We start from the raw sequence: 27520 nt of genomic DNA, 5'->3' as shown, positions 1-27520 counted from the left end.
CAGCCTGTAATGACCACCAAGTAGAGGATTTCTGCTGTTCCCAGATACAGGGCTTACAGTTAATCACCCGTCCTCAAGTCTCTCTTGCCTCTGGCATAAGAATCCTGCAGCTGCCTGGATGCCTGTGAATGTATTTTTAGAACTAGAGGAGGGCATGTGGGTGGTATGTATTTGAGGTGTTCTAGGGTCTATTTATATATATATATATATATATATATATATATATATATATATATATATATATTTTTTTTTTTTTTTTGCTGAGGACACCCAGAATTTTAACTCAGCTAAGTTCAAGATGGATTTCCTCTGAAGGTGGGCTGTCCTTCAGCGCAGCCCATTCCTAGCGTCTCTTCTCTTCTGAGTTACATTGTTATTCTTCTACTCCCATGGGTGGCTCCTAGCATCTGGCCCTCAAAGACTGGGGCTTTGGTAGCTAGCAGCGGCCTCAGCTGATTGTTCTCCAAGAAGGCCAAGGGGGAAGCAAGGCTAAGGCTCCTTGACCTCTGTAGGGACTGGCTGGGTTCCCTAAGATCCTTTAGCAGAAGGGGCCTGCTGTTTTTAAGATCTGACCAAATGTCTATGGGTGGACACCCTGCTTCATAAAAATTCCTGGGGTCACTGACTTTATTCTAGAGCACATAAAACACTCTTTTAGGAATGAGAGGATAGAAAGACGAAACTGTGGGAAATTAATTTTAAGGTGTTAAACTACGAAATATAATAGGATATAGGCACATAAAATCTCTCCCTTTGGGGATGTAACGGTGGCATTTATATTTAAAATAAAAACCTTTGCTCAAAATATTTCTTCAAGTTACCAGATTATTGGTGACAACCTAAAAAAGGCAAGCATGTGCTTTAGAGGTTAGTTTTATGCCAGGAGCATCACTGCTAATATAGAAAAAGGAGGCAACCAATTCATAGTGTCAAACTAAAACAAAAATATTAAACAAGATATTAACCGTGGGGAGAAACTAAAACATCTTCCGTTTCGAAATCTGTGATGATGTCCCTGTCCAAGATTTCCCATACAAGAGAGAGCGTGTGACAGAAGGGGGCCATGTATTGCCAGCCACAACCTTTTAAGTAGCTTCTTATTAACTAAAAAACCAACCAAACAAAACAAAAACAAAAGTTATTGCGTTCTGGCATGCCCATTTGCTACATATTCTCCAATAAAGCTCTCTAGCATAATCTAGGAATAAGTGCTTATTTTAACTACATTGGAGTAAAACAGAAAACCACTTTGGTTTGGGGTGCGCTCTTCAGACGGTGACAGGCACTAACAGCCTCCAAGAATCCCTTTCGCTTCAACAGCCTCTCTGCCAAGGGAATCTATCTCTATAGGGGTTCCTAAAGCAACACTAGCCAACAGGAAACTCCAGAGAATCACTACTGCTCTGTCTAGTGCCACAGTCTTTCTGGAAGGCCAATTAAGAAAACCTTTGGTCCAAATTACACTCCTACAACTGTTAATCTAGAGATCAGAGCCTGCTTGCCACCTAACAAACATGGGGACACACCAAAGAGCCTCTACTGTCCCTACCTCCTGGGTCTTCTGACAGCAACAGTGCCCAGCTTTTGTTTAATGCCCACCTACATTCTCTGAGACGCAAAGCAAGACATCTAACCCTCATTTGCCTGGGGTGCCAAAAGATCCTGCATTTTGTCAGTAAGAATTTTGTGAGGGAAGCAGGACTTGCATTTGCTGAACACATAAGCTCTCTTTCTAAATTACTAAGCCCCAAGCCCAAAGAAAGAACAACAAACCAGGGATATAACCCTACTTATTGAATGAAAAATAAAGGTTAGTAGGCATTATTTATTATTACTATAATAATAATAACATTATCATCATTATTATTATTATTATTTTAGTTCTCAGATCAGTTCGCTGAAGACCTTTAAATCATGTATATTTAATATTTGATTACCAATCCCATAGGCAAAGGAGTAAAGAAGGGAGGAACACAACCGTAGGTTTAGCGATTCCTAACCTTGAAAAACGCCCTTCCCGCATCCCACCGCCCTTGAAATTGCTTCTGACGGAGGACTTGGAGTGTACGAACTGACAGAGTGTCTTGGGAACATGGGATTGCCCGTGTTTTCTCTTCATATCAGCCTCCTCTACTCGATGTACCTCGGCAGCTTATCTTGCTCAAAGTAAGCTCCTATCTGAGCTCAGTGTGAAAGTTTATCTCCTTCACCGTCTTGGAATATCCTTATCTGGTACAGCACAGATGCAACACAAGCGGTGGAAACTGGTTTTCATATGCAAGAAACTCAGCAACGAGACATTTAAAACATCAGTGAGTAGATACAACTCCAACTCCGACTGAGAACTGCTGCAGACTGCGACCCGGTTCTGAGTCCCCCACTGCACAGCTGTGCGATGTGAACACATCACTTCATCCCTAGGGGCCTTAGGACCCTCACTTTAAACAGAAGGGAGGAGAGGGAGGAAACACAGGGGACAGATGAGTTTTCAGGTTTCTGCCAGAACAAATCCACTCCCAGCCCCTATGGTACTAAAATTCTGTGGTTCTGTAGTTTACAATAGGCCCCTCTGATGGCTAGCCACATTAGCAGCCGAGTCTGCAAGAACTCAGAGGGTCAATATAAACAAGTATTACTTTTTATAAGTTAGTATTGATCCCTAACCAAATCCCTTAAATCCAGAAAACCACACAATAGTTTTCTTTCTCTTTAAAGGGAAACTGCAGAGGATGCAGAAGGCAATGAAGATGGTCAAGGATGAGGACGGGCCCCTCAACGCTGCTGCGAAAAGCATCCCCTCCTTTCCCCACTGTCTACAGCCTGAGGCTTCCCGAGGGAAGGCTCCCCAAAGACACCCCTTCCCGGAAGCCCTCCGGGGCCCCTTTTCCCAGTTTCGGTATGAACCTTCTCCAGGAGACCTTGATGGATTCCCGGAAGTCTTCGAGGGAGGAGGGTCCCGGAAACGGAAGAGCATGCCCACAAAGGTGCCTTACACTCACCCTGCAGAAGAAGCTTCGATTGCTCAGGAGAGCAAGAGCCTGGGCCCTCCGAACCTCACTCTACTTTTCCCGCAGCCACAGCGCCCCAAGTGCGACTCCCAGATGATCGACCTGTGCAATGTGGGCTTGCAGTTCTACCGCACCCTGGAGCACCTGGGGGGCAAACCCGTCAAGCAAGAGCCGGTGAAACCCAGCGCCATGTGGCCCCAGCCCACGCCTCCTGCCTTCCTGCCTGCGCCTTATCCCTACTACCCCAAAGTCCACCCGGGACTCATGTTCCCCTTCTTCGTGCCCTCGTCCTCACCCTTCCCCTTCAGCAGGCACACCTTCCTGCCCAAGCAGCCCCCTGAGCCAGTGTTACCCCGCAAAGTGGAGCCCCTGGAGAACGAGGAGACCAAGCAGAAGGTGGAGAGGGTGGACGTGAACGTCCAGATCGATGACAGCTACTACGTGGATGTGGGTGGGGCTCAGAAGCGCTGGCAGTGCCCCACCTGTGAAAAGTCCTACACCTCCAAGTACAACCTGGTGACCCACATCCTGGGCCACAGCGGGATCAAGCCACACGCGTGCTCCCGTTGTGGGAAACTCTTCAAACAGCTCAGCCATCTGCACACCCACATGTTGACACACCAGGGTACACGGCCCCACAAATGCCAGGTGTGCCACAAGGCCTTCACCCAGACCAGCCACCTGAAGCGCCACATGATGCAGCACAGCGAGGTGAAGCCGCATAACTGTCGCGTGTGTAGTCGGGGCTTTGCCTACCCCAGCGAGCTCAAGGCCCACGAGGCCAAACACGCCAGCGGGCGCGAAAACATTTGTGTGGAGTGCGGCCTCGACTTCCCCACCCTGGCTCAGCTGAAGAGGCACCTCACTACGCATAGGGGCCCCATCCAGTACAACTGCTCAGAGTGCGACAAGACCTTCCAGTACCCAAGTCAGCTGCAGAATCACATGATGAAGCATAAGGACATCCGTCCCTATATCTGTTCCGAGTGTGGCATGGAGTTCGTGCAACCCCATCACCTCAAGCAACACTCACTCACCCACAAGGTATGGGAGCCACGGGGTGGGAGAGGGACAGGGAGACAACCAGGGGTGGGCTGCCACCCCTGGATCACCAGAAAAGGAACAGAACTGGGGACCTATGACCCCTGCTCCTATCTAAAATGCCGAGGAGTTCTGTGACCCTGGCTAATATGCTCGCTTCCCACCTCACATAGCAAACAGTGAGAGACCTGCCAGTATGCAATCAATTAAAGCCCTTTCCTGGAATAGCCTTAGAGCCTGAGGTGGGACTGGAAATGACCAATGCAGACATTTGGAGAGGACAGTGAGGAAGGATGAAGGAAGCAGCTGGCTGCTGTGATATTTCTGTTTAGCCCCCAAGAAGCCCCGATCTTTGTTTCTAGAAACTTCTTTTAGGGCACTATCAAAAACCAAAACAAAACCAACCAACCAATCAACAACAATAACAACAAAACACATGTCATCAGACCTCAAATCACCACCATGCCTGGGCTATACCAATGAAACCTTCTTTCTAGAGAATTCTCTAAGAGCTCTTTCCAGCTGCAGCAAGGCCTATTTCTGGCTCATTGGCTGGCCCTTCTGTGACACTTGCTTCCTTCAGGTGGCTATAAATTGGAGCAGAGTTTAGCCTAGTCTCCCGGGGCCTGCTCTTCCCTGTCCTCTTGGGTTCCTTAGTCTGTGGTATCTTTGTGAGAAGCAGAAGGAAGCACCCTCCTCTGCTGGGTTTTAATTTCTCTGGGCTCAGATCTTCAGGGAGCAACACAGAGCCAAGGCTGAAGTTCTGCCTCATTTGTAAGTAGTGACTTGGAGTTCATCACAGGAATAGGCAAACCCCTAGCTGGCATCATCGTGAGATCTTCCTCAACTGAGCTTTTACTTAGGTCTGCTTTGACCTGCCAAGAGGGAACTTTTGCCTCTGCTGACCTCTAGTCTTACCCTTGAACTCAGTGGTTTTCTTGGCAAGAAAGACTTCTAGCAAACCAGAGTCTTTAAAACATCCTTTATTTCCAAAGGTCATCAGTGGGCTGGCCAGCTAAGGCCAGCTGCAGCTCTGCTCCGCTGGGGACAAAACACAGTGCTCTCTGGCTCAGCAGCAGAGATGTACTTCCTGCTGGACAAAAGGCATTCATAGACGCATCTGAGGGGAACTGGCTGACAAGTGAGGGGAACCATCGACAGAGGACTTAGAGTTAGATTTGGCCCCAAAGGCACCTCTGGCTTAGTTCAGGGGTTCCTGTGTGTATGGGAAAGGAGTCAAAGGTTACTGATTTTAGATCATATGGATTTGGCAAGGTAGTAGAAGATGAAGTTCAAATGGAAAAAACAACCTGTTGTCCAACATAGGTTTTCTTCAAATTGTTAAACAAAGTGTGCTTTTGGTAGACACATGGGCAAACACTGGGTGCTTGCTTTGTGGTGGTTCGTACCTCATTCCTCCTGATTCTCCAGGGAGCTGGGTCTGCTTCTGACTGAAAGTGAAGACGCTTCAGTCTCTCAGAACAGCAGCACCAGCACCCAAAGCTTTGTTTATTTGTTTATTTAGGTAGGGTTTTTTTTTTTTTTTAATTTGTGAATGTTTGCTTAGGCGTGCAAAATTCACATGTGTGTGCACATAGAGGCCAGAGGGCGACTTCAGGTGTCTGCTGTTACTTTCCACTTAGTTTTTGAGATAGGTTCTCTCGCTGAACTAAGTGTCTGGCCAGTGAGCCTCTAGCTATTTTCCTAACTCTGCCTCCTAGTGCCAGGATTAAAGACAACCTGCTATGCATGGCTTTTTCTGTGAACATTGTGAATGCTTGCCTACTGGGCATTTTACCCACCCACTGAGCTAAACTCCCTAGACCCAACATTGGATTCTTTGGGTTTTTGTTTTGTTTTATTGGTTTTTAAGATGAAGTTTTTCTGTGTAGTCCAGGAACTCCCTTTGTAGACCAGGCTGGCCTCAAACTCACAGAGATCCACCTGCCTCTGCTTCTTGAGGGCTGCCATTAAAGGGATGAGCCACCACAACCCAGCCAACACCAAATTCTTAACCACTGTATTATCAAGACCCCACCCTACCCCACCCCCAGCCCCGTCTCCTGGCTCTAACGGCTCTCACGGGCTCCTTCTGCTGTCTGGTTTCATTGGTACTTTCAGAAAGGCAGTAGTTTCTCTTATGTTCAATAGTGTGTCCAGCTCTTCTTCTCTGTCTTCTATGCCTGCCATTTGTGAATCCTAGTTTGGAAACAAAATTCTCTAAAGTATTCCCAAGAGAGTGATAAATACCTTCTCTGTAGTCCCAGGAAAAGTGGATCTTACCCAAGCCCAGAGAAAAATCATTCTTTTTTCTTCTCCTTTGTCCCCTACGCTATATATACGTTCTGAGAATTGAACCTATGGACTTAGACATGCAAGCACTGAGATGTCCTTGGCCCCACAGAACAGCAGGCCAGAAGGAAAAGGCTGCTATAATAAATTTGAAAGCCCATCAAGAAAATAATTGTTGCTGATTTTTATGATTTTAAGTGCACTGAATATTTAAGAAACTCATCTGGGGGGGGCGGACATTAAAACCTAGTTTTGAGAGAAAGTTGATTCCAGGGTCTTTTTAATAACATAACCCTGTCCTTATCTGTAAGCATTTAGGATAGAAAGCCTTTGCATCAGAGAGAACCCAAGAAGTCTTAAGACTCTTTTCTTGAAATAGGGCTTTTCCTAGGCTGGTCTCAAATTTGCTTTTAAGCAGAGAGTGACCTTGAACTTCTGGTCCTCCTGCTCCCTGGGAGCTGGAATATGGCCATATGCCGCTGCACCTGTTTATGTGTGGCTGGGGTTACAACCCAGGACTTCATACATTCAAGGCAAGTGCTTTACCAACAGTGTTATGTGCCCAGCCACCACCTCTTCATCTTGAGAAGACAAATCTTCACCAAGAAAGACCCTGGGACTTAACTCTTTAAGGTTTCATAATCAGTAGATGATTAGACAGAGGCATGAACCCACCCCTTAGTGCTTTGAGTTCACCAAACTAAAGATTGCTAACCTCTTACCATGCCCCCAACTTAAATAAGTGAGGGTCTGGCTAACGTTAGAGCTAACTTGGAATCCCTCCTTCCTTAGACAACTTATGGATAGCAGACAGTATGGATCCTTAAGGTGTTAATTTGATAACTTGTTCTAATCCTCATTTTAATGCCAAGGTTCTTTGAATCTTCCTTCTTAAGTCATTCTTGCCTGGAACAACAGTCTACACCTGTAGTCCCAGCTACCCAGGAGGCTGGAGCAGGAGGATGACTTCAGTCCAGGAATTCAACACTAGACTCAGCAACATAGTGAAGCCCTGTACCAAAAGGCCACTAGTGGTCTAGAGAGATGCTAAGTGGTTAAGAGCACTCGTTGCTCTTGCAGAAAACCTGAGAACATTTCCAGCACCCACGTGGTGGTTCACAACCATCTGTAACTCCAGTTCCAGGGGAGCTGATTCCCTATTCTGACATCCTCAGATACTAGGCACATAGGTAGTACACACACACAAGCATTCACATACATACAATAAACAAATCTGAAATTGTTCTTAAGTCACTGTAGATGGAGACATTTTGCAAGGGCTTCTTCTGGGAAGTGAAGGTTGCTGAGATCACTAACAGTCTATGAGTCCCTGGAAAGGCTCTGTATTGAAGGCCTCAGGACTCAAGCATTTAAACACTGCTCTCTAGGCAGCAAGGAAGTCAGACAACCTTCTGTTCTATTTTTCAATTTAGAAGGTTATCCATGCCAATTTTCCACCACAAAAGCAGCTGAACTACAGGAGGCTCTAGAGTTATGGCCCATGGGTCAACATGGCCTGTGGGAACCCAGAGGACCAACAGGAGAGGGTGATTATCTGGCTATAATTGACTGAAGCAAGGATGCGTGGCTCTTTGGGGATTTTTGAGTCCATTAGTGAGAAATGGCGAAACATTGGCTTCCTTGTGGGAAACGACATTCAGTTTAGATTCTTTTCATCCTCCTGAAAGCCAGATTATAGACTCATTTCACATATCATTTTACAGTGCTCTTACCAAAATCTTCCCTATTAATCTTCTCATCCCGTTGCTGTAGAATTAACCCAGCAGCAGTGGGAACAACAGAGGGTTTCTTTTATTCTAGTGGTCGGTTAGTTTATGTTCAAAAGAAAAGAAAAGAAGATTATTATGTAGATTATGTGATCAGCACTTCCAAGGAAATCATAATTTAATGTGACTAAGGCTGTGTCATTTAAGATTTCACTTTGATCTCCACACTTCTTGTGGATGTACGTGTCAGGGAGCAACAGCCTGTCACACTCACGACAGCCTGGTTAACACTCAGCCCTCACTGGTTGTGAATCTTGCCTCTGCACAGGGTGTGAAGGAACACAAATGCGGGATCTGTGGGCGTGAGTTCACCCTGCTGGCCAACATGAAGAGACACGTGCTGATCCACACCAACATCCGTGCCTACCAGTGTCACCTCTGCTACAAGAGCTTCGTGCAGAAGCAGACCCTCAAGGCTCACATGATTGTCCACTCGGATGTGAAGCCTTTCAAATGCAAGGTGGGGAGAAGGAAAGACTGGGAGGGGGTGGTATGCAAATCTCTGACAGGCAAGACCCTGGGAAGCCTTCTACTAGATCTCTTCAGTAGTATGACTGAGGCTCGGAGGAGGCCTGTGACCCAGTTCAAGTCGCTCCACCACTCTGACCCTGTTTCTGCCACCTGAGCTCACAGCAGTCCTTCCCTGGTTCCTCTTCATATGACTGTGGCCTAACCGCTTAGTTCAGGGACAGGGCGTGGATGGACAGGCAGTCATGAAAACTCTGAGTGTAGTACACTCTTTATATAATTGCTTGGAAGAGGCTGAAGGTGATGAGGGGGGCACTACTGGTCTAGAGAGGAGAAACCAGGCTGGCCCTGTTTCTCTTATAAGCCAATGAGTAGCCACAAAAAGGAATCTGAGGTCTAACACATTTCCCCTGTCCTGTCTTGGCATTTGGGCTAGGTCTTACAATGTGAGAGCAGACCTCTCAAAGAGGATTCTGGCATGCTGACTTCATTCTCTCTGGATAGAGTTTCAATGGTAGGATTGCTAGTTCTCAAGATAGTTGCAACGATATTCATGATAGCCAAACTGTGGAACCAACCTATGGGTACATCAGATGATCAGGAGAGAGACCGGAGCATATACACAATGGAATACTATTCAGCCATAAAAGGAACAAAACCATGGATCTATGTCAAACATGAACGGAGACCATATTGGAGGACGCGATGTTAAGAGAAATAAATCAGGCACAGAGAGACAAATATTGCATGCTCTAGCTAGACATACAAGCTAAGTTGGCCTCATAGAAGCAGAGCTGAGAAGAGTGGTTACTCGAGCTTGGGAAGGAGAGGAAGGAGAGGAGACATAGGTTGGTTAGGCGCAAAGATAGAGTTAGATGGGAGGAATATGGTCTAGTGGCCCATAGTACAGCAGGGTGACTAGTTATGAAGACTTCAACGAATGTTTCCCTAAAAGAAAGATTTTGAGCATCCCCAACATCAAGACCTATGTAGTGATGGTATCTTGACGACCCTGATCTGCTCACAACATGTTCTACACCTGAAGCTAAATATACTATACCAAACATACATGAATCGTTACTATGTGCCAATTCAAAGCATTCTGAAAAAGCACAAAAGGATCCAAAGCTATTCCTCCAAAGGACCCCAGAAATGCTTGTGTGGAGTAAATGTGAACTGAGCCTCTTCAGTATTTCTTCCTTACAGCCGAGTACCACGTGGCCCAGGGCCTAGGCTCTGCTGTTAGAAACAGCTGAATCAGATTACTTATTACTTCGGTTTATTCTTATTTTATCAGCTTAGAGGGTGTGTGAGCTAGAGATCTTACAAGACCGCAGCTGTCCAAGACTGCCCTGCTCCATGGCTGTTTCCAGGAGAGTTGCTTAGGCCTGCCTGGGTAGTTGGAGGACCTCAGGGGTGGGTATCAACCCAGTCAGGAAGAGAGAGCTGAGGGGGAAGAGGAAATACTGCGTTCAGACAGTGGAGTGTGTCTGTATGAAACCTAAATTTTCCTTTTCTGCTGCTGCATGTTGCCAGGTGTGTGGGTGACTCACTTGCAAATCCGAGTCCCTGCAATTGGATTCCCTTCTTCCAGGAGGGGCTGCTGGCTTAACCCCTCTGCAATGTGGCCCCCGCTTGAAGGAATCCCTGTGAAGTGAACTTTTTTCCTGTGTTGGCAGCTTCTCCACAGGGCGAGAGGTCAGGGACCAGAGCTTCCTAGGCTGGGTGGACATTGTCTGGAGAGGGGCCTTCTCCCCAACTCCTTTCCTGACACCCGCTTCTGTTTCCCCTCCTTCTCTCTGAGCTCTCAGTGGTTTGAAGGCCACATTGTGTCCGTCTGGAGTGTGTGAGCTGAAGGAGGAGAGAGCAGTGTGGCTGATGGGTATGTGTCAGGGCCCGGCATGGAATGGAGAGGCAAGGCCTCTTCACAGAGATGACCAGCTTCAAGGCCAGATGAAACAATAACTCAGATTCAGGACCCTCCTGACAAAGAGGCCTGTGAGCACCCCCAACTCTCTGGATTCCACAAACACCCCTTCCCTCTCAGCTCAGACACCCCTCTATTTCCCTTCTCACCCCATCAACCCCATCAGTGATTGACCATTGACAGTTGCTCTGCCTGCAGAGATTTACTGTCTCCTGTAGTGGAGGTGCTGGCAGGGTCTTCCTATACTTGAACATCAAACACGAGCTGCATTAATTATCTTACCAACTGTTGGTTGCAGTACAATTGTTGCTATATAAAGGGAGCCACCTCTTAGTTTACTCTCCAAAGACATACACAGCTGCTCATTCCAGCTACCTTTCATTTGTACTGTATCTATTCTGATTCCTTGGTACGAATATTGTCTTGGGGGAACCCCCTGAGGTGGAGGGCTAGGTCAGAGCAGACATAGCCTTGGGGTGGGGGAGCCCCTGAGATGGAGGTCAGGACAAAGCCAGTCTAAGCAGTCTGGGATCTTGGAGCATTCCTAGAAGAGTTCTGTTTCCCTACCTTCAAAGGCTTACAAGATTTCTTGGGCCTGACAGTACATGAGCATCTAGAAAGTTCTCTGTAGTACCAGGGCACAAAAGCTGCTCAGAGTAGTGTACTCTGGGCCTAATGCTTCAGTGGGCCTTCCTGGATGGATGTTTTTGGCCTCTGTTCACAGACAATGATACCCTTCTCCACCCTGATGACTGTGTGCCTGCCATACATGGTCCCAAGGGCACGGGAGAGTCAGCTGGGTGTCTCAGAAACTCCATTTTACCTTCCTTAAGGGTTTCTCAGGCTCTTGATGTCTAGCACACATCGCCTGATCCCATAAGAAAGTGAAATCCCAGCTTCTACGGGAGAGACAGTTTACCCTGAGCTCTCAGAGCAGGAGCTGGGCGGCTTCTCTCCGAAGGCCAGCATACAGCTCTTCACCTAGAGAGTACTGTCTGTCATAGGGAAAAGCAATTTGGAGGATAAAAGGCATTCTCATCATACTTAGCTGGCCCTTCTCCAACACCTAGACATTTCTGAAATAGCAATCCGTGTAGGTCACCTTGACCTTTCTTCCTGAGAACTCCAGTGCAAGCTGTCAGGTTCTTTCTCTCCTCATTACCACTTCCCCACAGCAACACCCTTTGGGCTAGCCTGTGGTACCATCACTCTTCATCATTTCAACAGATTTCCCTGGTGTGTGTGGGTTCCTTCCCGTGCCTGAAAACCATAGGTTAGAGAGATTCGTAAAGCCTGAGGGAGGCCTGGTTCATCTTGGGATGTCCTGTGGTCTTTGCTTCCTACCCAAATTGAGCCGGATAGAAATCTGTCCCTGAATGACGTTTGTAGGGTATTGGAAGGGTAAGACAAGAGATGGAGGCCACTCGTTCATTGCAATGCACTTTGTAACCAATGGAGACAAATGTCTGACCAGCCACATAGTGATGGTAGGAAACAAGCTTAACCAATTACACCCAAGTTTGATAGTCATAGCAGATATAGTTATTCTCTTCTCATGATTGACATGGTCAGCAAAAAAAAAAAAAAAAGTTAGGCTTCCAGCAGCCACGGAGCCACTGCAGCCCTGAGCCACTGCAGCCCTGAGGTAGCTCAATTGCTCAATTGCCTTTCCCCAACAATTAGTGACAAGAAAGAGTCTTTCAGCAACAGATTCTAATTTCTTAGTATTTTGGCCATTAAAATCCCCTCTTCAACATAAATCCCCCATTGTAGCACGAAATAGTTCTCAGTGGAAACAGCTGTCCCCAGGGAGGAGGAATGTCACTGACTGTAGAACCAAGCATTAACAATAGGATGGGAAATTAGTGGAGAGGGAAGTTTTCCATTTTCTCTCTCTTTGTTTCATATATATATATATATATATATATATATATATATATACAGAAGAAGGGCATATATATATATATATATATATATATACAGAAGAAGGGCATATATATATATTTATCACTGCCCTTCTGGACTCTTGCTATTGGCTCGACTTCTAGACTCCTTGCTCCTGGCAGCCAGCTGGAGTTTGTCTAGAGAGCCAGCCTGTAGGCTTAAGTTATGTTTCACAGATATGCTTCCCAGATTTGGTGTAAGCACACAGCTCTTGATTTGGATACTATCTCTATAGCGGCGGCACTCCATAATAGCTAAGAACCAGCTGCCGTCTTTGGAAAACCTTCCAAAAGACCGGGAAAACCAGGAAAAGCTTCCATCCAGAATTTCCGGAACAAATTCCCTTTTGAGATGGGTGAAGCCCAGAGCTGCCTAAGTTATGAGTCACCAGGTCTTCTACTGCCTTTTCTACAGCAGAGGAGGGCTGAGTGCAGAACCATGAGTGGGGCAGACAGATAAAGTTAGTTGCCTGGAAAAGGGGGTTCTACTTCCTGCATCAAACGGATTGTGGGCTGTTTGGTATACTGAAAGGAGGGAGATCAGACTGGATAGTTTATAGGGACTCAGTGCCAGTGCCCATGGTGAGGGTTTTCAGGTTGGTGTGGAGGGGGTTAAGGCAGTGACCAGATAGCAGCCTTTTGGCAGCAAAGCCCTCCTCCTAGGCAGAAGGAAGGATATTGCTGTATGAACTGCCTGTTTAACAATGCCTCACATGTCCCCAGGGGCCCGCCTGCAAATAGATTTCATCTTGCTTTCTCTTGTACTTTTCAAAGCTTCCTGTTTTCTCACGGTCCTTTTGGACAGTTTACACTCTCTCTCCCTCCCTCCCTCCCTCCCTTCCTCTCCCTTTGAGGAAAGGAACACCCTTCTTATTAAAGAGGAGAGAGGGAGAGGAATGTGAGGGAAGGGCGGCCATTCTCTGGGGCTGGCTGAAGCTCTTTGACCTCTCCTCTCTGGGTAGGAAAGCATAGCTTCCTGGTGCATCTTGGCTCTGAAGCTCACCTCAGGGAGTAGCCTGGTCTAGTGCTGCTTGACCTTCTAAGCCTCTGGACTTAGCCAAGTGGCCGCTGTGATTGCTCTGTCTCTGCCCACCGCTGACCTCTCTGTGGCAGCTGCTGCCTCGGGGGTTCCTGGGAAGCGAGCAACTCTAGGCCCTGTATCTCTGGGAGGAGGCGGGGAAGGGCACCAAGAGGCCAGAGAAAGGAGGCTGAAGCAAAGAGGACGCATTCCAGCTGTTTCAAGGGCATCCAGGACATCAGAGAGACAGATGCTGGGCTTTCCAAAAGCCTGTGATCTGTAGTGAATCTCCCATGAATCCCAGAGTTGGGCTTCTCTTCAGCCCCAGGTCACCGGGCAGGGGTTCAGCCAGAAGATTCCTTTTTGTTCCTTTGATGTTTGAAAAGCACAGCACCCTCACTGGGGTGCGATGGCTCACATCTGGAAAGATGGAAGTTGTATCCTCAGCCCCCTACCAGTATCTCTCTTACTTTGATGCAGATCTTGTTGGGAAGGAGATCCTTCATCCAGTCCTGGCTTAGGAATGTGTTTACGTTTTCAATTCAGGAAGCCTTCCTTCAGCTACTAATTTTGTTTTTCTCAGAGAAGAAATGAGTTTGGCTGGTAGTCCCTCTGCACTCTTGCTCCTGTTCCCAGCTGCAGGAACTCTGCTTAGAGCTGACATTCCTGGACTCTGTAGGTAGCAGATCCCAGTCTAGCCTCATTTTCCTGACCCCTCTTTATTGTCTGCGTGGAATGGCTCTGAGTTACACAGACATCAAAACAAAACCTCTCTCTACTTGGGCATTGCCATGTGAGGGCATTCTTCTGGGAACTAGAAAGACGTGAGTGTTCTGAATGAGAGCAAGAGGTCAGAGGTGGGGGAGACACTGAGTAACTATTGCTGAGATGTGAATGAGGCCCGGGTGTTTCGGGTCCTTCATGGTCTGACTCCACCCTTCTGCCAGTGCAGGTTTTCTTTTACAAACTGGTGTGCGTGCAGGAGGAGAATAAGTAATGGCTATATTTTAAGATTGTTGTATAAGGTGATGCTATTTTCCTGACTTGTTACATATTCTCCCAGCCTCAGGCTTAACAACTCCTCTTAAGTAGCCGGGTCCCTGATACTGAGGTTGGTTACAAAGAAAATAGAGATGACCCTGGCATTAAAAACTGCCTGGGCCCTGTTTGGGCCTTCCAACACCTATTAAAGTTGATGTGCCTCCACTCACCATTGTGCTATCTCTCCCTTGTTACAACCAACAGGCTACCACTCTACTATTAAAAAAAATTAAACTTGCCAACAGCACAGATACTGGAATCAAAGCTGACCCATCATGAACTCACAGTGGACTTTCCTTCAGGCCACTGGGATTACTGTGGAGCACAATATAATATATTTTTTTAAATTTTTGGTCATTTTGGTTTTTCAAGACAGCGTTCCTTTATGAGGTCCTGGCTGTCCTGGAGTTCATTAAGTAGACCATGCTTGCCTTGAACTCATAGGTCTGACAATATAATTTAAAAGTCATAATGTTCCCATAGGCCACTAAAATGTCCCAAAAGTTTCATGTTGAGTGAATTGAGCCAGAAAACTGGTAGCAGTGAACAATGCATACACCGGGCTCTCAGAAAGGATCAAAAGGTAGTTTGTCTGTCCTAGTTATGGTTATTAATGGTGATAAAACACCATAATCAAAGCCACTTGGGGAAGAAAGGGTTGACTTTTCAGCTTACAGTCCATCATGAGGGAAGTAAGGGCAGGAACCCGGAGGCAGGAGCTGATGCAGAGGACGTGGAAACATGTTGCTTACTGACTTGCTCCCTATGGCTTGCTTTATTAGAGAATCCAGGGCCATCAGCCCAGGGACAGCACATCACATCAATCGCTGTAATGAAGAAAATGTTGGATCTTACGGAGGCATTTTCTTAATTGAGGTCCCTCCCTTCATATAACTCTAGCTGGTGACAAGTAGACGTAAAACTAGACAGCACACTTGTCTGAGGCTGAAGAGGAACCTGCAAGATACCCAGAGGTGGCCATCATGACAAGCACAGAACTCTGAGGGCAGATCTGCGGTGAGGGAAGTCTGAAGGTTGAAGGTTGACAGGTGAAACCTTGGGGTAGATGAATTGCAGTCCCAAGTCCCCAAGTCCCAGGTGTGGTGGGTGTAACAGCTCTAAGCAGTTGACCCTTTTCACAATGGCAGCAGTTCGTGTAGTGTAAGGCAGATTCATGTGTCTATAAATATGAATGAAGGCAATTCACACTTGTGCCAAATCAAAAGTAAAGGGCATACTACACATTCTTCAAGAAAGGGATGAACTACCTGCCAGTTGTGTGTGTGTGTGTGTGTGTGTGTGTGGTGCATGTTCACGTGGAGGCCTAAGGTCAACCCCAGAAGTCATTCTTTAGAAGCCATCAGGTTCTCTGCCCCCCTCACCTAAGTGCCATGTCTAGTAAGGCTATCTGTCTAGTAAGCCCCCAGGGACCTGCCCATCTCTACCACCTCAGCAAGAGGGTTGCAGAAGCAGTGTGCCACCACACTCAGAGATCTATGCAGGTGCTGGGGGTCCTCATGCTTGCATGGCAAGCACTTTACCAACTAAGCTCTTGCCCCAGATCTCTCTCTCTAGTGAAGCATTCTTCAGGCCAATCCTGAGTCTGATACCTGAGCATCACGAGAATAACTAGAAGAGGAATGTCTCCCACTATGGAAGCCAGCACAGAGGCCTGTTTCCTTCGCTTTCAGTGATAGAGTTCTGCTTTGCAGGGGAGCATCTGACTCATCTGTGATTGCATCAGAGGGGAGCATTTGACCCTCTCTATGGCTGCATTGCTTGATGATTAAAGTCATCTTTTAGCCCTCAGCTTCTCTCCCCCTACATACCTTCTTCTCTTCCACTTGGGGCCTTTTCCTCTTTAAGTTCTTCTACTGCAATGTGTCCCACCTACTAACAGAAGACCTGCCATGTGTCAGGCAAACCCAAGGCAAGGTACAACCCAAAGACAGGCACAGCCCGCACAGATTACATTACCAGTGTTGATTCAGCACTGGTCTCAGCAATTGCAACAGCAACATGCCTCTAGATGCCCAGGGATCACCCCACAAAACACATGAGCTGTAGTTCCTTTCTTTCAAACGTTCTTGGACTCGCAATGCCTAACGTGGATCTTTAGATTTGAAGCTTTGTTCCTCAGCTCCAATAAAGAAGCAGGAAAGCTAAGCTATCATAACTTTAAAAAGAAAACAACTTTAGACATGTGCAAAACTGAGCTCAGATTAGTGCCTTCATGAGTTCTGTCTAGTGGGAATAAAGGAAGTGTCCAGGCTACATATGGCTTTGCTTGTGGAGGTTGGAATTGGGTCAGCTTTCCCATCCTTTTTTCCTCTTAAGCTGTCATCTTTTGTTGTTGTTCCCTCCTCCATGGTGGAGTTCAAACCCGGTGCGGGCACGGTCTGTGCAAACACTGTACCTTTGTGCTGCATCCCCTGGCTTTGGGTCGCTGTCTTCTAATGTGTATGGTGCGTACTTACTCTGACCTAAGAACTCTGCCTAGCATCAAAAATTCATTCTTGCTGGCAAGGAATTAGAGGGGAGAAATGTACTCCAAATCCTCACGTAGGTACAGAACCAACCACTCATAGTCTGCGCATGGATTGTTTTGGGTCTGCTGTGCAGCCCCAGGCTGGCTCCTCAGACACCCAACAGTCTTGTGCCTCCGAAGGTCAATCTTGTCAGCTCTTGCCCATTCATTCAAAGTTAGCTCCATTGCCCTTCCCTAAAGAGGACAGTGTCTTTGGTAATAGAAATTCAATCTAGAAGCTTCAACATTAGCTTGGAAGACCTCTGTCAGTAGAAGGGAAAGCTGATATAAGCCCCAGGAGACGCCTTACCTCACATCCTCCCTGTGATTTCTCTCACCACACATTGCCCCAACCAGTCCCCCCAGGGACTGAGGGCAAAGCAGAATGCTCTACCACTGCTTAACACGCTGCTCTAAGCACAGACACAGAATCCGTCTTTGTCTCCCTCACTGCAGAACCAAGGAAAACGCTGAAGCTCCCAAATGCTGCTCTCCTGAGGCACTGGGACAAAATGGACCCCAGAGTCACCCTTTGCGTACTTTTCTTCTGTGGAGGAGTATCAGATCCCCTCTTGAGATCTGTCATGTATGCACCCACACTGGGTGGCCCACAACTGCTTGTTCATCTGCATGCACATGGGCCCACACAGGTTACACATCCATAAACTTAGACAAACGCACAGATGTGTACATCTCTAAAAGTCTGCTTTTATCTATACCTAAATCTACACGTTTATCCATAGCTATATCTTTATATCTATATATGTCAATATTCTCATATCTTTAGATCTCTACCCAGAGAAAAGATGGCCCCTTTCTTCTATTTCTGCCTCTTTTAACTAGCTACATAGTAAGTTTGAGGTCAGCCTGGACTATATAAGACCCTGCCACAAGACAAAAAAAAAGCTTTAATTTCAAGCTTTGCAATCTGGGCGTTGAGATTAGAGATCCTGGACACCTGTGTCTCACAATACACCCCGCCTGCCCCACTTCCGACACCCAGGTAGCACCTGCACGCCCCTCCACACCTGTCAGGGGGACATTGTCTTTAGAAGTAGTAATAGCACCAAGCAGGTGTGGCCAGGGCTCTTCAGCCCCCTTACCACCACTAGAACACCGGTTCTCCCTGGCAAGATCACTGTGCCCTGGTCTCTATCTCCAACAGCTGTGTGGGAAGGAATTCAACAGAATGCACAACCTGATGGGGCACCTGCACCTGCACTCGGACAGCAAGCCCTTCAAGTGTCTCTACTGTCCCAGTAAGTTCACACTGAAGGGGAACCTGACCCGCCACATGAAGGTCAAGCACGGAGTGATGGAGCGAGGCCTTCACTCTCAAGGTACTACCTCCAGTGTGGTGGGAAGTCCTGCCTGCCATACCCAGGGGACAGCACATGGAAGAGCAGCGTGCTTTTATGGGGGCACTTCTCGGGGTGGGATGGGGTTATTCTTGCCCATGGCAGGGGGTGTATTTTAGTGACCACAGCAGAGCAGCAGAGCAGGCAAGAGTAAACGAGTCACTGAGCAACTCTGGAACACAATTATGATGCCAGTGGCACAGGCCATGACTTCTTTGTCTTGGGCAATACACTGTGTGCTTTATCTCTTTAAATCCCCAGTCACTCCCAGCTAGAGAACATCTATTGTGTCTATCTTGCAGGTTGGAAATCTGAGACTTCCAAAGTTGCTCAATGAAAAAGAGAAAGAAAAAAAAAAGCAAATTTAGAATTCGAACCCAGGCCTTTTCAACTCAGTCTTTGTTATATCCTTATTGTATGACGACTTTATTGTAGATAGTCATTATTATATCATTACATACACTTCTCACATAGCTAGTTGATGTGGGGGTTTTCTTCCATTTTCAAAATCAAATGATAGATCTGCATCCCAGGCAGTGGCAGAGATGTATTTGCAGTGAGCAAGGTTTCTGTTCACACAAGGGTGGCTTCCCTATTGCCCCAGCTCCCATGTGAGCAGGGGTTTGTGTCTCGACTGAGCTAATGAAAACCTCTTGCTTATTTAATCTCCTTAGCTCCAGGCCTGTGTCAGTGAACACTTTATGTTCCAGGTCCCCTGAGTGCCGCAGGCTACTTAGTCACCTCATCAGCTAGCCCTACAAAACAAAACAAAATAAAACAAATAAACACAAAGCCTCCCCCCCAAAAATCATTAGAAAGATGAAAAGATTCCTCTTGGCCCCGGACAAGATTAAAGCTATGGACAGCGGGCATCTTTGTCCCTCAGAGCCCCAACCCTTCCTTTCTTCTCTCCCACCACAGCCTGCCACCTGCTGTGTCCGGGTCTCCTCCCTTCCTGTTTCTCAAACCCTCCGCGTCCCTGCTGGGTCTGACAGTCTGGTTTGGGTCACCACAGGCAGAGAGGCCTTGAACTCAAGATGAAATGAGCCGCAGTCTGTGCCCAGGGCTAATCCCTAAGTCCATGTTTCTGGACCCAAGCGAAAAGGAGCCCCTGCCTCAGATCACCCAGTCCATTGCAGGGATGTCAGGTCAGGATCAGGGTCAGGGATTCTGTGAGCGCCTCCGGAGAACCTCTACTCTGTGCATAGGGACCACAGGCTGCGGAGTTGCGTGGCTTAGTTTGTCTCTGTTTGAAGATGAACTGTCTTTGCTGCGGCTTTATCCATCTGAGGTCTTGAGAGCTCAATAGTTATTGAGGACTAAATGTTCTCTGTTAAAAGAAAAATGAGAAATATTTGAGGAGTGAGGAGAAAGTGCAGTGGTCAATTCAGAGTTCATCAATTTTGAATTCTGAGCCTACATCCTTCTGGACAGTTTTGATAAGGAAATAAAAAAGGGAAGAAATGACATAAGTAGGGGAGGAAAGGAGAGGGAGAGGGAGAGGGAGAGGGAGAGGGAGAGGGAGAGGGAGAGGGAGAGGGAGAGGGAGAGGGAGAGGGAGAGGGAGAGGGAGAGGGAGAGGGAGAGGGAGAGGGAGAGGGAGAGGGAGAGGGAGAGGGAGAGGGAGAGGGAGAGGGAGAGGGAGAGGGAGAGGGAGAGGGAGATTTTAACTTAGAATACACAGAGAATACGTGTATGTATTCTCAGGTAGTTCACATTTTTGTCAAGCAGATATAGTTCATTGTGTAGTTCCATGTATGTGTTTAAACCACACTTTAGATACTATTTTTCATTTTTAGAATAATAAAAAATATTTCACATGTACTCTGTGTTCCCACAGCTCTCCTTACTTTTTCATATTTTAAATTCTCAGTAGAGACATGCTAAGTTAGGACACAGGGTGCCAGGTCTGCCTTAACGAGTTCTATGAATAACAAGTTTCCCATGGCCGAGTCCTTAGCGGGAGCTCTTCCCCCCTCCCACCCACCACCCCAGCCCACCCTCGTTTTTAAAATGAACAATCAGAATGCCTAAAGGGCCTGGGGCATGACATTTTTTCAGACACATAAATTCTGCTCTGGTCCTGCAGGTCTGGGTAGGGGACGACTCGTCCTGGCGCAGTCTGCTGGTGTCCTGAGGAATCTAGAGCAGGAGGAGCCATTTGACCTCTCCCAGAAGCGCAGTGCAAAGGGGCCAATGTTCCAGTCCGACGTGGACAGCACGCAGGACTGCCTCTGCCAGGACGAGGAGGAGGAGGCCGGGGAAGAGGACAACTGCTACGAAGTGGAGCCCTATAGCCCCAGTCTGGCCCCGGAGAGCCAGCAGCTCTGCGCGCCTGAGGATCTGTCCACCAAGCAGGAGCAGGCCCTGCAGGGCCCTGGAGAAGGATGCAGGGATCAGGATGCTCCGGAAGAGCAGCAGGAGGACAGGAGCGAGGACCATGAGGGCAGTGACATAGACTGCGAGGGCAAAGACATAGACTGCGCCATCAGAGGGGAGCGCCTGAGCAGCCGGCTGTTGCAAAGCGGCGGACAGGGCCCCTCGTTTTCTGATTACTTATACTTCAAGCACAGAGATGAGGGCTTAAAAGAATTGCTGGAGAGGAAAATGGAAAAACAAGCAGTCCTTTTGGGTATCTAAGTGAACGGCTTTAAAATTACATTTGAAAAAGGAGATCTAGGCAGTTCAACTATAGCTATCTGTAAGAACTGTCATTTGAAGCAAACGGGAGAGTGGCGCCAATCTTTACAAACGACTCAGACTAAATGCGTGGGTAACATCGGCTTCTCAGGTCCTTCCTTGGGCACTCGGCAATTTTATACACGTGCAGGGGCCCTTTGGTGTTATTTTACACATCACCCACATGATGAACTGTGTATTCTTCTAGATATCTAACTGCAAGCTGAACCTCGAGGTGCTTTTAGACACTGCTTTCTCCTAACATGCAGTGATGCAAAAGTCTTTCTACTTGCAGGAGTGTGGTGCTCCTGTTACCTTAATTAGCGACTATTTAGTTGCATTTATGAAGGTTACAGTATCATAGGTGAAAATATTAGTAGTTGTATATATAAAAATATAGCTTCTATTAAATAATAGAAACACAGGAAATGATGCGAGAGATGAGCTGTTGGGAAGGCTCAAGTAGTTCCTGTAAACGTGAGGTTGGTTTTCAGGAGAAGGTGAATCATTTTGACTAAGACAGAAGAACCAGATGATGCTCAGACATCTGGTTGGGTCATATCTTCTGCCTCAGCTTTCCTGGTCAGTGGGACATTTGGGCCACCCCTGTAGACATGTGGATCATGCTTGGGGGTCCCAGATCTTCAGGTCAAACCCCTCCTCAAGAGCTCTCTCACCTTGCTCGGAGGCCTCATGCCCCACGAAGCAACTGAAAGGAGAATCGCCTTTCAGAGTGAGCAGTGGAGCTTGGGCATGAAATGGGGTTCAGAACTGTTCCCTAAAACAAACTCTGATTTATTTGGATAGAGGAATGATGGCCCACTCATCACCATAACCAAGACCTGAGCTATCCTCTGAGAGCTGGCTACATGTGAGAATCATCCAGTAGGTCCTTTAGAACACACTGATGTAACGAGGCATGGTAGCTCACAACTGTAACCCCAGCACTTGGGAGGCTGAGGCAGGAGGATGGCCTCGTGTTTGAAACCAGCCTGGATTGCAAGGTCAAAGCTTCTCTTACAGAAAAAAAGATGGAAGTAAACAAAACCCTGTAAGGCTCTGAGTTAATCCACTTGGAGTGGGGCTCAGCACCGGGAGTTTCCCAATCACCAATAGGTGCCTCTTGAAAAAGAAGAGCATTGGTCTCATGTAGTCCTCACCCAGTTCTGTCTCCTGGGACTTCCCATGTTCAGACATAGTTTTGATCCTGTCTTTAGATACAGTGAGGTGGCAGACAGGAGACCTGCAAGCACAATGCTGACATGGATCTTCATTCTTGTTTTGTCATCCTCCCAAGGATACACCACAGACAGACAGACAGACAGACACACACACACACACGCGCACGCGCCACATTCACACATACCATACATCACACAACATATACCATATGTCACACCACACATAGAGACACACACACTGCACACATATGCCATACACACACACCCCTCACACACATACACCATACACATAACACACACACTTCTCACATACACACACACACACACACACACACACACACACACACACACACCATGCACACACACAAACATACTCTCTCTCTCTCTCTCAGACACACACACACACACACACACACACACACACATCCACACATTGTGGCTGGCCTGTGATGCCTCTTACTCTTGCCCAGATGTGTAAACTGTTGCAGTGTACTGTGAGAATTATATTGGATCTGCTGGGCCTATTAGGCTGGCCTTCTTAGACCCAGCCACCATGGAAAGCAGTGCTGCACAGGCCACTTTCATGTCACCAACTCACGGTAGGTTCTAGGCTGTGTTTCTGTAAAACCTCTCTTTTGGCTGAGAGTGTGAACATTCTTGGTAAAGCCAGGTTCTAGAGACTGCCTTGCTTCCTCTCCTCCCTCAGTCTCTTAGTACTAGATGCAGCTATCCCTGTCAGTCAAGCTGCTTCTCCATGAGGCTCACCCAGTCCCCATCATTTACTTATGTGCATGGATGGACAAGCTCTCAGCCATTTCTCCTACCACGACTACCCCAGCGAAGGACAAAAGGCTTGTGTGTTTCCTACTTCCAGCTGTGCACATCTCTAGGTCATAACACCTGCAAAGGTGGATGGTGGGGAGATTTCCCTGGGTTTCTATGGCCACAAGTGCCACTCAGGACAAATTGTTGAAGTCTTCAGATGGGCAAGATCCCTTCCATTCACTGCGAATGGGGCTTTTTGGTGTCTTAGATAAAAGTGTCCAGGAAGCTTCATCCATGAATAGAGAATTGAGGCACACGAACTGTGCCTGATCAGTTACTCATGCTTCCAGGTGCCTCTGGGTGTCCTGTTGGAATAGAAGGAGCCAGGAAAACCCAGAGGAGCAGAATGTAGTCTATTCCAAAACAAATCTTGTGGGAATGTTTGAAGAACCAGTTGTGTCAGAGAGAGAATGGTCTAGATTGGTGGTTTGAGAACATGTTTTGAAGAGTTGGATGTTCCATCATAGGCCCCTCCAGAGCTGGTAAAAAGGAGATTTCCAGCTCCCAGGCCCATTTCACTCAAAGCAGCAGGCTTCTTCTGTGTCATCACAAATGTGTTATCATCCTGAGTGAGATTGCATGGAGAGAGAAGAAAGATCCAGGAAAAGAACCACAATGTGGTATGGAATATGCCCCTGAGCCTGTCTCTGGCTTTTACTTCCCAGTATGAAAGACTTTGTAGGCTATAACCTGAAGGACAATCCAACACTCACCTGAAAGTAGAGCCAGCCCCAGGTTTCATGTGCAGAGGAGGCAGCAGCCCTCATTTACACCTGTTATCCCAACACAGTCGTTAGTATTGTTCCTTGGCTTCTCAAAAGCATCCCAAGGAGATCAGGTTCCTGGACATTGGGAAACATGAGGCCAACCTTCCTCAGATTAACCAGATACAAATCTGAAGTAGGCCTCATGGACCCCACCTCAGCAAGCCAAAGAACAAAGTCATCCAAGGTCACCAGCACTTCAAAGTCACACCCTTCATCGAATTATAGAATTCTGAAAACTTCCCAGGCTCTGGACCATCAACACTTTGACTTCCCAGCCTTTGGGCCATCATCACCTTAACTTCCCAGCCTTTGGGCCATCATCACCTTGACTTCCCAGCCTTTGGGCCATTATGACTTTGACCTCCCAGGCTTTGGACCATCATCACTTTGACTTACCAGGCTTTGGACCATCATTACTTTGAACCAGCTAGCCATCTGGCATAGTGGTGAATTTGTTTCCTGCCCTTTTACTCAGGCTTTTGTTGGTCCTTCTTAGTTTATTGTATCCCTCTTTCATCCTTTTATGTTTTTTAAACTTGGATATCCCTTTGGCCAATGACAACAAAGTCAATCTTTCCCAAGCCAAAAGGAGCTAATGGGTATATCTGGATGTAAGTAGTTGCTGAAGGAAGTTCAATCACTGTGCATTCTGTATTTATTGAGCCCCAAAGACATTCAATAAAATATTAATATTATGCTTTGAATTATGATCTTTCTCTGCTTTGCTGAAACAAAATGTAACCAAGCTATTTAAAATCCTTCATATATTTGGACATTACACCAAATGTTGCTCTTTCTACAGAATTTGGGCTTGCCAGTTAAAAACTAAAGCTCCAACTATCTAGCAAGCCAGGTTGTGAATGTTACTTCCTGTTTCCAGGCAGTTTACCTGAAAATGGCATGTAGCCTGTGTTTTGTTAATTTAAGTAAATAAAAAAAAAAGTTGAAAGAACTGTGTTACTTATTTACCAGTACTTGAAAAATTGGAAAGGAAGCTGCCAAAATACATAGTACTAAGGTTTTTCTTGCTTCAAAGCACAAAGCCTGATGCAAGTTTGTTCTCCAGGAAGCAGATGCTAAGATGACTTGGTAAGTAAGACATTTATTTATGATTAACACAAGTGAAAAGAAGAGATGAAAGACCTAGCAAGAAGAGAAAGGTTCCAGTGTAGTTCTAAGCCCCAGTTAGTCCTGGTAGACCTAGCTGGGGCAAAGACCTTCTAGCCAGCAGGATTGGACCAGATTGGTCAGGAACATCTAGGTCTCTCCTACCCCATCACTCCAGCTATTCTCAGCCCACACTCAGCACCAGAGGTGGACTGCCCTGATAAGAGCACACCCCAGTACTTGGGACTGACCTTACAGGGTACACATCTGGGGACTGGCTGCTAACTGCTTTCTCCAAACAGCTGCATGTCCTTCCTTGGAGGAAAACCAGGGTTGGGGGCATCTTCTCTGTATCTCACAGTGATGCTGCCTCTGGCATCACTCCAGGTCACTTTATAGAGCTCCATGGACCTCCTCTGGTAGGTTCTGGTAGGCTTTTCATCGAGAGGGAATCTTAAAAGAGGAAGGTGAAGCAAATTCCAGCTCCTTTACCTGCAATGTGTCAGGGTTCAAAGTCTAGACCTCGTCTCAGGACACACTCAGTCTTCCTACTGTGTATGTAACACCTTTAAAAGCTTTTGACCCACAAATAAACTGAAGAATGGTACCTAGTCCTCACAGACTATTTCCTCTAAGAAGCACTACAGAGAACATTCAGTCGTGGGTATCATACATGCGATACAGCCAATGGGCCCATCTCTTGATTTTATTTACTGTGTAAAGTCAAGCTCATGGTTTGATGTGATGGTGTGTGAGCAGAACAAATACTTCATAACCGACTTGCACAATACTATGGGCTAAGTTCTTACGTGCAGCAAGAACAACTTAAGGCAGGAATCTGGGTCTGTTCCTGCTGTCTCTTTGGGATAAAGAATGAACCAATCATCAATGATTGGTTGTTCTTCTTAAGCAGTGGGCTCATGTGGGGAGCTTGGCATCACTCTTCACAGATGGTCCATTCAGGAATGGTAGCAACTCCTTAGGCCCTGATCAGTACTATTCAGGGTGACAACCCTGCAGGTCCCCCCTTCACCTCTGTACCCATGACTGCTTCATGCAATGTGCCTTTTTGTTCCAGCACCATATTAGCTATTGTCAGAGGCTGATGTCTACTGGCAAGGTCATTTGATCTGCTGTGTCACTGAATGTCTCTTCCATGGTAGGTGTTAGGATGTGAAACAAAGGTTGTCCTACTTTTGTTCATTTCCACACATACATACATCCTCATAGCTGTCCTAGACAGATGGTAATGAATACCATTGCATTGTTAGCAAGAATAGCCTGTAGCTCAGTTCTGGATAGAGTCTTTGTACCCCTCTGGAACTTCATGAACTGGGCCTCCAGTGTCTGCATTTCTCCAAATAGTCTTATAGTCCAAAGTCCTACCACAATGGCAAATCTCTGCTGATAATATTGGGAGACTTTTCTATCCCATTCTTACACATTCCTCTACAGATAGCTTCAAAGAACCACATGTTCCCAGCAACAGCCCCACTTCATGATAAAAATATTCTAACTTAGTTACTTTTCTCATCTCTGTGACAAAATACCGGGGCTGCCTTAGTGTTGTGTTGTGTTGCTGTGAAGAGACCCCACAACCAAGGCAAGTTTTACAAAAGAAAGCATTTCACTGGGGGCTTGCTTATAGTTTGAGAGGTTTAGTCCATTTTTATCATGGGGGGGGGAACACGGTAGCATTTAGGCAGTTGCTGAAGCTGTAGCTGAGAGCTACCTCCTGATCCATAGGCAGAGAGAGAGAGATTCTGGGCTTGGCATGGGCTTTTGAAACCTCAGAACCCACCCCCAGCGACATACAACCCCCAACAAATCCATACCTCCTAATCCTTCTAATCCTTTCAAATAGTGCCATTTCCTGGTGACAAAGCATTCAGATGCATGAGCATATAGGGCCATTCTTATTAAACCACTGCAGTGACCAAGCATCTTAAGGATAAGAGGGTTTACTGTGGCTTACAGTTCTGTGTCTGCCATGTGATGAAATCATAGATAATCAGTATTAAAGCAGCCACTACTCTTCTGAATAAATGACATTTAACTTGAGAACTGAAGGACAGAAAGGCAGCCATGGGAATAAGCAAGGAAGGGCTTTCCAGGTAGCGTTTACCACATGGGCAAAGGTCCTGCAGTATGAAAAAGCATGATAGAGGGAAGTCATGGCCAGAGGACAGGGATAGTGATACAGTGTGAGGGTGAAATAAAAAGTCAAGGAAAAAAGAACATAATATTCACAGTTTTGAAACTTGTTTTAGTTATCACATAAGAGATGGTTTGGAAGGTAACCAGAATGATGCTGGTAGATACACATGAGTCAGCTTTAATATCCTGTGTGACTCAATATTAGGACAACATGATAACAAAGAATTTAAAAATGGGTACAACTGCACGTATCTGTAATCCCAGAACTCATGAGACTAGGGCAAGATGCAGAGAGTTCAGTGGCAGCCTGAGCTACATAAATAGATATCTGAATCTCTCTCTCTCTCTCTCTCTCTCTCTCTCTCTCTCTCTCTCTCTCTCTCTCTCTCAGATC

At 46.7% G+C, this 27520-nt stretch overlaps 1 protein-coding gene across 2 annotated transcripts in view; it reads left to right on the top strand.

The window, feature by feature from the left end:
- Nucleotides 1-24557, top strand: part of Znf366 (zinc finger protein 366) — a 66044-nt gene extending 41487 nt beyond the window's left edge. For both annotated transcript variants that reach the window (XM_085830886.1, XM_021180845.2), the window contains exons 2-5: nucleotides 2716-4052; nucleotides 8397-8588; nucleotides 18218-18392; nucleotides 20500-24557. In XM_085830886.1, coding sequence (XP_085687012.1) covers nucleotides 2730-4052; nucleotides 8397-8588; nucleotides 18218-18392; nucleotides 20500-21050 — 2241 coding nt within the window. In that variant the 5' untranslated portion in view covers nucleotides 2716-2729 and the 3' untranslated portion in view covers nucleotides 21051-24557. The remainder of the gene's footprint in view (nucleotides 1-2715; nucleotides 4053-8396; nucleotides 8589-18217; nucleotides 18393-20499) is intronic.
- The last annotated feature ends 2963 nt before the right edge of the window (nucleotides 24558-27520 follow it).

Source organism: Mus caroli, unplaced genomic scaffold (genome assembly GCF_978045245.1).
Source record: "Mus caroli unplaced genomic scaffold, Mus_caroli_1 scaffold_15, whole genome shotgun sequence".
Lineage (NCBI taxonomy): Eukaryota > Metazoa > Chordata > Mammalia > Rodentia > Muridae > Mus > Mus caroli.
This window is presented reverse-complemented; position numbering and strand designations above follow the sequence as displayed.